This window comes from Montipora foliosa, chromosome 14 (genome assembly GCF_036669935.1).
Source record: "Montipora foliosa isolate CH-2021 chromosome 14, ASM3666993v2, whole genome shotgun sequence".
NCBI classification, from domain to species: domain Eukaryota; kingdom Metazoa; phylum Cnidaria; class Anthozoa; order Scleractinia; family Acroporidae; genus Montipora; species Montipora foliosa.
Genome location: NC_090882.1, coordinates 2,839,087 through 2,853,134, shown reverse-complemented (window position 1 = coordinate 2,853,134; position 14,048 = coordinate 2,839,087). Strand labels below are relative to the sequence as shown.

Sequence of the window (14,048 nt, the reverse complement as noted above, 5' to 3'; positions counted from 1 at the left end):
TCCTACATAAACGTTTTCGTGCAAAGATTTCTGTTGAAAATACTAAAACAACCTGAGACAAAATGATCATAACACTCGTTGCGCAGAAAACTATACTAATCTTTGCCACCTTATAAGGTTAGTCATTAAAATGTCCGGTCAATCATCTCAAAATGCCAATATGGCGTGAGCACTCGTGAATAGAAGCATCCTGGGATAGAAACAACCTAGAGACGAAGTTGGCAATCTTGTCCCCAGGGTCTCTCTTCTTCCCGGGCCTTCCTTGGAGAGACCCTGGGAACGAGGTGAGCAGTGCAAAACTGTGGAATTACCCTAGTTTTGTTCTTCTTCCGCGAACTTAACATTTCATCCTTTGTGTATTCCGAAAGAATTTTTGCGAGATGCAATCGTGGTTTTAGAAGAAAGCGTGAGAATGGAAATGAATAATAAGTAATGGCATTTTCAGTAAACAGATGTCGACTGCCTCTTTCTTTCCAAAAGAGATGACTTGTGCCGAAATATACATAATGTGGGCGGTAAGTTCCTGCACAATTCGGGCGTTGCTATAACAACACTGAGCGGAAATTCTAGTTGTCACAAATGTATATCAAGAAGTCTTTCCTTTTAGGAGTTTCCTGGGTCACAAGGCTATAGCAGTTTTATGAAATCGATTGCAGATTATTACTGGAAGCCTTATCATTTTTTATAAATCACATTTCAAAACAATCTGAATTTATGATAGAAATATTTTAGCCTTAAATTGCGCCCAAGGCAACCATGATCGACAAAGTGGACGGCTGTTTTAACATGATGACAGCGGGCACACGAAAGAATAACATTGTGTTCTTTAGTTGTTCGTAAAATTGCTCTCGGTAAAAGCACTTGACTCGCTCGGGATTTATCCAAAAGTTTTGTTTTTATGTCACACTTTTAAAGTTTCTTTCACTTCTTTCACTGAATGAGGGCTACTTAGTTTGAATCCTTGAATTATCTGTGATGACGGGGTAAGAATCAAGTAATAAAGGGGTCAAGTCTTCATTATCTGTTTTTTCTTTTGTTTTGATAAGACGCTTTTCTGACAAATTTTCAATGGCAGAAAGATGCGTTGTTTACAAAGGAATGGGAGGAATATCTTAAAGGCAAATAAGTTTTTTACGCTGGCTTTTACCTGTAAATTTTTTGGTAAGAATCAGCGTTCCATTTCGTCAAACAAAGCACCTAAACGCCCGGTTGCTGTATGTTCTTGTGTAAAGTACACTGACTTTGATTGAAAACGATGTCGGCCGCAAAAGTTAAGCTACGAAACACGCTATAATTAGCAAATATCCACAGAAAACTTACACATACTCTGCCAAATAACCAAATTTTGAGCCCTAGAACACGAGCGTAAAACAGTGAATTATTCATTTTCGATCTTTACCTTAAAAACGTTCGTCCGATTCCAGTTCCAAGGTCGTTCGTTGTTCGACGGCGTGAAAAAGACGCCCGGGAAACGGCACCGAATGAGTTGGCTGCTGTTATGAAAGCATGAAGGAAAACTCTCTTATTTAATCGAACTTGTGTCCATATTTGAGAACTGAGTCGCTCGATATCAGTGTAGCTAACAGTCAAGAAATAAGCCACGATCATAGAAGTTGCTTTGCTTTTAAACAAAACACAAATTTTAACCTGACGTCGCAAACGCGGGGTGAAATCTCTCTATAGATTTCGTTGCCGATCGACATTTTGGAAGTGGCAAGTTGAAAAAACTGCACGATTTCTAGGATTTAGCATATATTTACTTCAAATGACTTTTTGGTTGGTATTGTGTAGTCGTTTCTAAACGCGAAGGAGTTTCAGAAACGATGACTTCTGCGGCAACGATCGAACGCCGCAAACGATAATATCATCGCTATAAAAAGGAAAAATCTCCGTGCTACAATAGCGACCCTCATACCTTTGCCGTGCTTTGCAAAACAACAACGTGAAATCATCAAATTTAAGAATTTGACGACAATATAAGGAAACAACAGTGAATCTTCTATTTTCCGACTTCAGAACCGTTCTTGAAAATCCAGTTATAAGGATACCGTCAGAGCCCATATTCTCTAAATTGAACAAGATGGAAATAATCCCGAAGTACTCAAATAGTACAAAGTTAGATTTTGAAGTGACATTTGCTTTGCCGTACTGTAGCCATTGTGGTTTCAGTTTAACACCCCATAGGATGCTATCTTCCGAAAGAAAGAAGCTTACGGCGTGAGTGCTAGCAATATCAGCTGAAAAGATGTAATCACCACGGGGACCTTCGCAGCAGAGCCAGGTGAAACGTTTCACATAAGAACTTGATAGCCTAAGTTTGGCAGGATCTTCCTCTATCAATGTAAACAACTTGTAGTCGATGCTGATGAAAAATCTACACAGACGAAATCAGTTTGGCTACCAACCTATCGGTTGAGTTTTACGTGAAGTCATCGAGAATTCCTTGTTATTTTCTAAAAAGGCTTGTACAAAACTGAAAGTGGAAAACAACCCCACTTAAAATCACGAAAATAAAAGCAATTATAGTGATAAAATGAAATGAGCTGTCCACAATCTTGAATGGACAAAAAGCGCTATATTTTACAGACATCGAAATACACTCGGAAACACTGGCAAACCCAAGCTCCGTATACAGTAAATTTTTGCAAACAATATTTCACATTCTTTCAGCGATAAAACAATGGAAAATGGTCATAATCAGAGAGCTGCTCAAACCAGTAAGAAAAGTTTAAAAAAAAAAACCCCGAATATTGATTTACTTTTTACCAGCTGTTGAAGTTAACTATTGTAAGTATAAGATACTAAGTTTGGACTGGGTGTCAAACTTTCCAGACCTCCCCTTCTTTATCACAACAGCGATTGAAAAGACAAAGAAAAAAAAGCCTATTTCTTCTGTTAATTTCCTTCCCATAATTTTAACTGAAATGGCCCCTTTGTTTTCTTGTGATATGTAATCAGCTGTGGCAACTTTCAGCCAATGGCGTTATTTCTAGTCTTCATATCAGATATAGATACATATGCAACCACTTCACAAGCGTTCGATTGACATGAACAATTCACGCAGTCTCTAACTGCTACGACTCTAGTTTCCTTGGAAATCCTTCTCCGTTGTTCAAAAAGCTTTAACTCAGAGCTAGCGATTTCCCTAAATTCGTGCTGAGCTGATCACATGACGCTTTGCATAAGAAGGATACTCGCGCCCTGTCAACGAGTTTTACGTGGTATTCTCCGACAGCATACACAAGGTAACAAAACAATAAGACACCTTCCCTTTTGTTTCTATTTTGATGCAGTAAGGTAGCGAAAAACCGTAGTCAAAAGCCTTGACTAACTTTTTGACAAAAAAACATTTAAAAGGTAAATTACGGAACATTTGGACTTGAAGTTTGGTCGGACGTGTTTACCGAAAATAAGAACATGTACAGCAGCAAATCGAGAATAAAAGAACATCTGGAAGGCTTCGGCCATTTGGCTATTGACAGAGTGTGATGGACCATATGAATTCGCCCTACTGTAGACTTTGTTTGGCGTAAACTTTAAAACTATGAACCATTTGCCGTAAAAAAGGGCGCAATTTTTCAGTTACCAGAAACAATCGTCGAAGCCTTTAAGCGTCCTTTTTAGTGACCTGACTGGACCCGCTTCTCGAAAGTTCCGTTAACTTTCCGGGCCCGAAATTTTAGAAAGCTGGGGCCCGTTTCTCGAAAGTCCCGAAAACTTTTCGGGCCCGAAAAGACATTTTTGAAACTGCCAACTGCTTGTTTTGGAAAGCTGATCTTTTACCATGTTTTTAAGGTAACAAAAAGAAAAATAACTGTGAAGTTTGACGACTTAAATCCTCTCCGTTCTTCAGATACAAAGGGAATTGTGACACCCGAAAATGGCCCGTAAAGTTTCGGGACGTTCGAGAAACGGGCCCCAGGTCTTTAAATTTACAAGAATCAAAAAAAAAAAAACAACATAATTGCTCAGGCAGTTTCATGCCTCGAAATCGCCGTGGTTTGAAGATAGAGAGACAGATAGGGAGCCCGTAAAACACCTGGAAAGTTTAAAACCGGGATTTTCGAGAAATGGGCCCTTTTTTCCGAAAACAGAGATGGTTTCCCTTTGCGGTACATCAGTTGTCAAACCCGTAACGTGTCACTGGTTTATCGTGTTGTAGGTTTTGGTAATGAAGCAGAGTTTGTGGTAGAAGTAAGATTTTTCTAGTCTTGCCTTTTGTGAGATATCGATCTACTGCGCGCCAACTCGGCAACATAAGATGATGACGTCAAGTCGCTGGTTGGTCTTTATGATTTGTTTTCGGTTTCTATGATACTCAACTCCATCAGGTGTTTAAAGTAGGAAACTCCCACTATGGTATGGAGTACTACGATGGTAGCTGCTTTCCAGATAGGTGCGGCTTCAGGAGTTAGATTAAATGTCACTGTGACTCCTGTCCTTAAACTCTCTTATGGTTTTCTTGACCTGTCGAAGTAGAATTCCTATGTCGTCTGATCCTTTTCCCTGTTGTTTGTGATTGATCAGTTTGGGAGTAAATGCAGAAGACTTTATTGTCTCCTTCCCGTTAGCGCTTACACAGGAGTGACTCCATTAATGTGTGTGCAAAGATAAATATGATCCTGGTCGAATAATAGAGCTTTATCCTATATAGCTTTGATTGTTTGCACAGTTCTTTGAATGACTCGGACATAAGGTGAATCAATTTCTATGATACCATCACTTGTTCAAATCGATCATTCTCTACTGTCAGAGGAAATGCATGTGATATCGCACCAGGCAATGTGATGTCGTGATCCTGTGGTTCGATTAGCATCTTTTGTAGTTGTGACGGCTCCTGTGTTACACAGGAAATCCACGCAATGTTGAAATATTCCACGTGTATTTCCACAGTTTAAACTTAACTTTTTAGCTTTTACAACTTCTCTTTGAAAGCACATGGTTCTTTTCTGACGTCACATGACGTCGCATACAGTGTCCAGTCCTCTGGCGCATTTCTATAGCTAACACTCCCCCCTAACTTAAAAACATTTCATCCATGACATTTGACTTGCAATACAGAATAATTCTTTACAAGAGTATTGGCTTGTGATTCAGAATTCTCTACTTCTTAAATTCTGGAGTGGGGTGATCAGGCCCAGCTCCCTATGGACCACTTAATCTCTTAATGGGCCATTTCCGAGTTGCTATTTATCTCGGTTTCGAAGTGAGTCTTGGTGCTCAACTATTGTAAAGGAAATGAGTCGATTTGCATAAGAATACGCAACTCATTTCCATTTGAATGGCTGTGCACCAGGACTCGCTTTGAAACTGAGGCATGCAGCAACTCGGAAATGGGCTATTCATCTGTCCATACTGATGTTCATGAAACTGTAGAACAACGACTATCTTTTCACAGCATTCACATAACGAATGTGTAGACCTAGGAAAAGTCTCCTTTTTTTAAAGTACAACAATGTAATAGGCAAAAAAGAAAAACTCTTTATCTGCACTGGAATGACTGGTATGGCACTCTCCATTGTGGCAGCTGCCATACTACTGGATTTGGCATCATATGAGGCACTACCATGTTCGCGTTCCAGGACATCATGGGTGGTACCGGTGGAACTATATAGTTCAAGGCTGGTGGAAGCACACAGCAATGGTTCACCGGAAGTTCAGGTATGTAGGGTGTTGGCAATGTGGGTATCCCGAACTGCTGTATTCCTGAAAATGGACTGGCACGAACCTGCCACACGTAAGTTAGTTCCCCAGGAGTGTCATGAGTAAGGCGTTTAGGGCCCTGTCTTAGACGTCGCGGCCGGCCTAAGTTGCCAGTATCCTCTTGCTCGTTCATCTCTCCACCATATACTTGAGGGTCCTCCATCAACGGTGCTTCGTCAGAAGTACCAGCAATGTTAGCTTCTCTTCCCGTTTCACTTGACACCTCACCAGCGGGAACATAGGTGAAGTCTGGTTGTGGTTCGTGTTTCCTTGTAGACTCTACCTGTATCTGTGTTTGGTCATTTCTATCACGTCTCAGTGGGCGGTTACAGCATGAAATGTTTGGAGGATCGTCTTCGCTGTCACTTCCGTCCCATTCGTGTACCATTGGTTCAGTGTCATCACAATAGTAAGGTGCTGGTGGTCTGGTCTTCTTTACAGGAGGGAGGTCCTCCCAGGGTTTCCCTGGCAGCCAGTCACAAGGGAGTCACAGGTTTCGATGTAGAGTACGGCTATAGTTCCCTGACTTGATTCTGGTCTTACGTCGAATACTGGGCTCCCCTCCCCCTTTCTTGCAACGACCAGATGAATTTGGTCTTCCCATAAGACACGGAGCTTTCCTGGTCCACCACGAGGAGTGAGATTGCGTACCAGGACACGATCTCCTACTTGCAGCGCTGATGATCTTACTCGTTTGTCATAATTCTTTTTCCCTCTCATAGCACTTTTCATGGCAGATTTTAATGCGAGTGATTCCTACTCGAGATCAAACATTACATCAATTGGCAGGCGAGGATTGCGACCAAGTAACATGGAGCATAACCTGTTATATGCAGTTGTATGTATGAATGAGTTTATTTACATGGTCCTTCCAGCTGGATTTGTGAGTTTCAGGTAGGGTTCGCAACAAACTGAGTAACGTACGGTTCATCCTCTCAACCAAACCATTGCCCTGTGGATTGTATGGAGTAGTCCTCGAGTGTATTACTCCAGACAGTTCCTCAAGCCTCTTGAACAAACGGTTTTCAAACTCGCCTCCCATGTCATGATGGATTTTCTCGGGAAATCCAAAGCGTGGGATGAAATCATTGAAGATCTTGTCTGCAGCAGTAATGGCGGTCTTATTACTCGTCGAGTACGCTTGTGCATACTTGGTAAAGTGATCTACCACCACCAGGATATATTAATAGCCTCCTGAACTTCGCTCTAGGTGCACAAAGTCGATAGAAACCATTTGAAGAGGAGCCGTTTTTGTAATTTGGCTGTAATGGTTCTCTTGTTGGTAGATTTGGACGTCTCTGTTTTAGGCATCGGCATACGTGATGGATAAAGTTTTCTACATCTCTTCTCATGTGTGGCCAATAAATCTCTCTCGGGCCAGAGCTAGCACTCTCTCAACAACAAGGTGGCTTATTTCTTCATGGAGTTCACAGTAAACGGTGCGAGCAAATTTCAGTGGGAGAAAAACCAGCTGGGTACGATAAAGTAATCCACTTTTTCTGTGTACATGAAGCTTGTGCCACTCGTTCAGGAGCGTACAAACCAAAGGTGATTCTTGATACTTTCCTTCACGGTCGGTTTGTGGTTTGCTTTGATTGATTCAAGGACGCGTCCAATGTGAGGGTCTTCTCTCTGTGCTTTCACTAAATCCACCACTCTTACTTGATTGCAAGATGCTAGTGACAGGGCGTCGACAAGATGGAGTTCCTCTTCTCCATCAGTCAGGGCTGTCAGCAGAATTGAGTCCCCATTATTTGACAATGTCTGGACTGCCGAGATTGCATGCAAGCTTTCGGGAGTTAACTTCTCAGTACAACTGTCCATGTAGGTGTGGAAGTCACGGGGCAATCGGGAAAAGCTATCAGCATCAGCATTCAACTTGCCTAGTCGATACCGTATTTCAAAGTTAAAGTTTGCAAGCTCTCCCACCCACCGCAATCCTGTTGCATGTAACTTAGCGGATGTTAACACATAAGTCAAGGGATTGTTGTCGGTCTATACTATAAATTCAGGAGCGTAATAGAGGTCCCTGAACTGTTTTGTCACTGCCCATTTCAATGATAAGAATTCCAACTTGCCAGAGTGCATGTGGTAGTTGCGATTCAGACGGGGTCAGAGTCTAGATGCATATGCAATCACTCGGGTAGAGCCGTTCTGCTTCTGATACAAGACCGCTCCCAAGCCATCCTGTGATGCATCGGTGTGTAAAATGAATGGCTCATTATAATCAGGGTATGCCAGTAGAGGAGGTGAAGTTATTTTATCTATTAGGGTAGCCAATGCAGACTGGTTCCTTGGTTCCCACTCCACTGGTGACGAAGATGTAACTGTCCACTACGCAGCCCTGGGCTCTGTCTGGTTGAGGTAGCGTTCTTTTTCCCCAGTAGGTCCTGATTGAGGAGATCATAAAAGGGTTTTGCTATTTGTGCAAAGTTTTTGATATGACGGCGGTACACACCAAGTAGACCCATGAGTCTTCTTACTTCTCCAACGGTCCCCGGTTTTAAAATCCTCATTGCAGTTACTGTATTCGTAGCTTTGAGATCTATTCGGTACCCGTCTTGAGAAATAACTCTTCCAAAGAAAGACACTTCCCGTTTGAACAATTCACTCTTTCCAGGCTTAAGCTTCACACTATAACTCTTCAACCGACGAAGAACTTTACACAGATGTTCAATATGTCTCGAAAAAGTTTCTGAGAATACGATTACATCATCTAAGTAGGGGATACACATCTCGACATGCACGTAGCTCTCCAAGACAGCTCTCCATAAATCTTTGAAAACTTGCGGGCGTATTCATGAGTCCGAATGGTATCCGCACCCATTCGTATAACCCCCAAGATGTAATAACGCAGTTAACGGTGACTTTTCTCGCCGATGAACCCCTGATGAAAGGCTTTTTCCTGATCCTGAAAACTAAACCACGACTTGCCCCTTAGACTGTCCAAAGCTTCCTGGGTCCGAAGAATAGGATGCCGGTCTGGCACTGTTTTCTAATTTAATTCTCTGTAGTCTATACATAACCTCATTCCGCCATCTTTCTTGCCAACACAGACAACACTACTTGAGAATGTTGATTTGGACTTCCGGATGAACTCGGTTCAGCAAATCTTCAACGTAACCTTTAACTTCTGGGTAGAGTTGACGGTTATGGGAATGTAATTCGTCCGCGCTGGCTGGTCACTAGTCAATCTAATATCCATCTCCAATTCAGGAATGCAGCCAACGTCATCATCGCTAGTTGCGAATGGCATCCGCTGTCAACAACTGTCTTGCCTGCTCCTTTTTCTTACCGTCAGTCCACTCAAATAAACTTCAGGTAACAAGGGCAAGTAACTTTCAATCCGCTCAGCTGGTGTATCGTGTTCAGAGGGCGGTCCCTTGCATGGGGTCGGTGTCTCAGAATCCTTAAACCTGACTTCAACAGGAGTAACTGACCAGACAAGTTGGAGGCGCCCCAGGACAGCTCTTCCAGGCAAGGTGATGTCGTGGTTTGTGTTGTTGGTCAATGCGACTGATGAGATGGTTACATCACTCTCCTTCACAGTGGTAAGGGATTCGTGGACTGCCAATCCTGCAGGCGAGGCTGTCCACTCATCTATCTCAAAAATGACAGGGGTCTTACGGTAGATTGGTCCAGTATTATCACGAAAGGGTAAGTGAAACATTCTCCCCTGCAGGGACAGTGTGTGGCTTCTTTGTAGATTTAACTAGACAAAGTTTCATCAGAATTGGGAGTACGTATTTAGGCTTATCAACGCTATATGTCACCACTTTTACTCATTTTAAAGCTTCTTAACATCCTTCCCAGTAATGCATCATCTTCTTTGCCTTCAGTATTCTTGACCCTTAATTCTATAACATTAAAACCATGATGGGCTGCTCAATGTTCCGGCCCCATTGTCACCAAGACCGGAACCCTTGTTTCTGTCTGATTTTCATTTGTTAACCTTACACCAATCTCCACCCATCCACAGTAAGGGATATTTGTCCAATTTGCTGCTTGCAAACTTATGGACCCATCTGTACCAAGTAAGTGTTCAAGATCTCTTATTTTGACTGTTGGTAGTTGGATCTTCAGGAAGTCTATTGAAGCAATTGAAACTTATACTCCTGTGTCCATTAAAACTTTTGTTGCCTTATCATTCAGGTAGCAATCTACCAAACACTTTTCTTTTCCCACCAGCTTAACTATGCGCTTCTGTTCCTGGGAGAGATGTGACTAGCATACACACCTCTGTCTTGGCATCTCCTAACCCCTTTTCTTTAAACGATTCTCTCTCAGAGAGTTCCTTGATTGCTTTGCATAACACTTTATGCTTTGGCCAATGAGCCTTCTGGCAACGCACCGAACAATACCAAAACAGACTGGCACCTTGAACACTGTAGTAACTGTGTGGCAATCGGGCTTCAGGCAACAACTACACTGGTGGGACTTCTCTTTCTCTGGCGAGGCTACTCCCTGTCCCGCGGGGGTAGCCTGGCTGCGTTTCCCGGATAACTTCTGAGCCTGGTCTGACAGTAGCGTGAAATATGGTTCAAGCCACCACAGAGGTAGCAATGTGGACATCGGTCGCCTTCCCCCTTCCTTCTACACTCTTGGCAACCTGGTCGTCTTGTTCCAGCTTTCACTCCACCCCCCACCATGATGACTAGGTATCATAGTGTCTCCTTTCTGGTTACCTGCTACTTCCCGGAGGGTCTTAACTTCCGATTTCACTGTGGCCAGCTCTGCTTGTACAGCCTTCAGTGTGTAGCTAGGACTTGTGAGTCCTTCTGCAATTCTTTCCTTGTGTTTGGTTCTACTGCACTTTCAACGGTGAACACCTTTGCAGACTTTCCCTGTTAGTAAGACTGAACTTATTACTTCGCTCGGCTTCTGCCGATATGGCTAGGCTCATTGCTCCAATGAGGTCTTCGTCTGCGACTTTTGGGTTTTGAATGAGAGGTCGTATTTTTGTACGGATGGTTTCATCAGCGAGACCAGTTTCCAAGGCATGCAGGAACAAACTTTGCACCGAGGAAGCATCATACTTAACCCCACTATCAGACTCTTTTGAAGCACTAATTATCTTCTGTCTAATCGTGAGTGCTCTCATCAAAAATGACTGCGGGTCTTCATTGGGCAGCTGGGCAATGTTTGTTAGAAGCTGGTAAAGTTCTGTGGCATTTTTCTCATGAAAATGGAAGCGAAGAATCTTACGCAGCCTGGGCAGGGTTAGGTCAGTCATGTTTTCTAGATAGCTTCTTAGTTGCAGGCCTGGCTGTATAGCACGGACTACGGCACTAACTACTTCCTTATCCGAGTATCCCTTGGCAAGCCCTGATTCTATTTGGGATATTAGAGCTTGATAACCCAGCTTATCCTTCTGGCCAGGGTCGCCCACCACTCCTTGTACTTTAAAATCTCTGCTGCGGAATATGCTTTGCTCAACCCCTTTAACCGGAAACTTAATCGTGCCTTCGTCCTTCACTGAGTCAGTAAGCTCTTCTTCTGCATTTTTGCCAATTTTCCACGACTTGTTGCTGCTTATACTCTAATGTACCCAGCTCTTCCTTGAGTTTCTTTAGGTCGCCTATGTTTTCTAATTCTTCTTGGCCGTAATTATCTTCCATTCCCTCGAGTGGCGGTGGGCCCAAATGTGCGATTAACCCATCGACATACTCAATTTGATCATCGTCACACAAATCCTCAACTGAATCCTCAATTTTTCGTCTGATGGCCCGAATAACACTTAATTTCCTCTTGCCCTCTACTGCCGACTTTTCAACTTTAGCATGAAGAGCAAATTCACATAACCTACTCAAGTCCAACGACAAAATTTTGCGATCCAGGAGAATCAGTTTCTCTCTTCGGCCATTTCGCATTTACTTATAAACAACACGATCACAAACCAGCATACATAAAATCCAATAAAACAGCGTTCCTACCTTCCCTGTTCTCGAATCCGCGTCCCCCACTATCTTATGACCAGCCGTCCACACCACATATTTCCCTTAAACTACAACCCGTTGCATCCTGCTCGACAAAACGTTGTCCATCGAAACACAAAATCGAGGTGTAATGGCGGCGATACACTCAAGTCCTCGTACACAGTGATCAATCGACCATCCAAAACAGTTAATAAAACCATCCAGTTTCTTCCACAATTTCTCCCGGACAGGCCCCCAAAATGTTACACAAGAAATCCACACAATGTTGAATTATTCCACGTGTATTTCCACAGTTTTTAACTTAACTGTTTAGCTTCATAACTTTTTCAAAAGCACATGGGTCTCTCTCTGACGTCACATGACGTCGCATACAGTGTCCAGTCCTCTGGCGGATTTCTATATACACGGACCACGGTTAAGCAGGTTACGCACGAGCTATTGTAGTTTCCTCGGCAAGTGTCATGGACAATTTTCGTTGGGTCGTGTGTATGCCACAAGTGTCCTTTGACGAGTTTTGCGTTGACAATTTTTATTTGCTCGTGTGAACAAATAAACGAGTTTGCTTTTGACCAGTTTTCACTGAAGCCAGCGATACAAGTACGCAGAGGACAACGAAAACCAAAAAACGCGGGGCGTTTTTTTTTTTCAATAGTACATTTTTCAGTAACGATTCCAAGCTTAATCATAAAGATATGCAGTCTTTTACCTTTTAGTGCAGCAATATCTAAATTAGGAAAATTCAGCGCTTAAGAGTTTTCTTGTCTCGATCCCTCTAGTAATCTATTTTGGTACTCCACAAGGTTTCTCTTAGCCTACATAGCCAGCGTTTCCGTGGGGAAACATGAAAGATTTTTTGATGTTTCGACCGCGCGAAAAATGGGCGAGACAAAAATCTTCATATTCCCCGCATGGAAAAACTTCCCACGCAGGCTAGCTTTCTCTTGAGCGTAGGGGTTCCAGGGGAAGAGTGATGTAGCAAGCGCGACACCAAGACCACTGAGCGCCCCGCAATTTTCTCCAGTTTCTTGACAAGTTTTCCTTGGCGACCCGTACAGACCAGCAAGTTCTGCTACTTGTCATGCTAGCATTTGAACAAGAGCACTAAACAAGGAAAGCTTTTTTTTTCTTTTTTTACTCTCCAGTAAATAAAACTTGTCAAGGAAAACTTCCTTGTGTGTAACCGGCTTTAGGTTCACAGTGAAAGCGACATTTGTAAGAATTATCGTGTGACTTTAGTATTATTTAGCGAATAGATTCCATGTTCAGTAATATATAGATCACAGATGATGTCAAAATGTGGTAAGAACAAAAAAGGTAGCCGAGTGTGCCAGTGATGTTCTTACCAGACTTTGACGTCTTCTGTGATCTATTACTGAACAGACGCACGGCAACTAAAAAAGCAACATGGATCTATTTGTTTTATATAATAAAGAATTATACCTATTTGCAGAGTCTCCAGTATCTCAATAGTTAGAACATACGTACTATATCACGGATAGTGGTGGGTTTAAATCCCATCTGGGGCTCGGATTTCTCCGAGTTCTCATTTGACGATGCATACCGGTAATATTTTCATGTATTTCTCACATTACTCGCTTGGGTGACTTTTGTGTTCCGTGTGTTTCCCGTAGATGAAGGGGATCCACAGGAAGAGACACCTGCGCTGTCGACTCACAAAGCCACCGAGGGTAACAGAGCCAAGACCCAATTAGGTGGCAAGACAATAGTATGGAATACTGAGGAGGAGATTCAGAATGAAGATCAAAATTCTGCATTCGATGGTACAAACGGCAATAATGGAGAAACTTTTAAAACACAGAGAAGTGAAGAGCTTCCAGACATAGATTATTATATGGTGAGTTACACAGGCCCAGTTTGTGAGGAGATGCAACACGGACAAGGTAAAGTCTCAGAAAGGGCGGAAGTAATGGACGCCTTCGACGAACATGACGAGGCTGAAGGAATCGATGAAGCTAGGACTTCATGTGGGAAAACGCAGTTATCGTCTTTGCTTCATTACAAGGGAGGTGAACAAGGGCAAAAGAAAGTGAAGGCGTCCGGTGGTGATAATCGACGGCGGCATCGAAACCTACGACATTTTAGCAACTCGTAGAAATTCACCCTTTTCAAGAGTGCACAACAGCAGTGTAACGCTTAAAGAAAGCGTATTACCAGTTTACAATGGCAGAAGGCGCACCTATTCGCCGAGTGAAATTTCTAAGAATTCTATGAACGTAACTCCGGTGACGATTTTTGCGCTAGCCCGAAACAGGCAGGAAAATACATCGCAAAAACATGGACGGTCCGTGAATGGAAGTTTGGGACAGAAAAAAGAAATGACAGAGACTTCCAATTTAAGTAAAAAGGAGGCAGATAAGGGCATGTTTGAGCTCCATAACGATGATATTA

The 14,048-nt window shown here is 42.7% G+C and overlaps 1 protein-coding gene across 1 annotated transcript in view; it reads left to right on the top strand.

Moving 5' to 3' along the window:
• The first annotated feature begins 3,038 nt into the window (after positions 1-3,038).
• LOC137984887 (dermatan-sulfate epimerase-like protein) overlaps positions 3,039-14,048 on the top strand; it is a 28,293-nt gene continuing 17,283 nt past the window's right edge. The window contains exon 1 of the mRNA XM_068832218.1: positions 3,039-3,245. Within this exon, the coding sequence (XP_068688319.1) occupies positions 3,170-3,245 (76 nt within the window). The 5' untranslated portion in view covers positions 3,039-3,169. The remainder of the gene's footprint in view (positions 3,246-14,048) is intronic.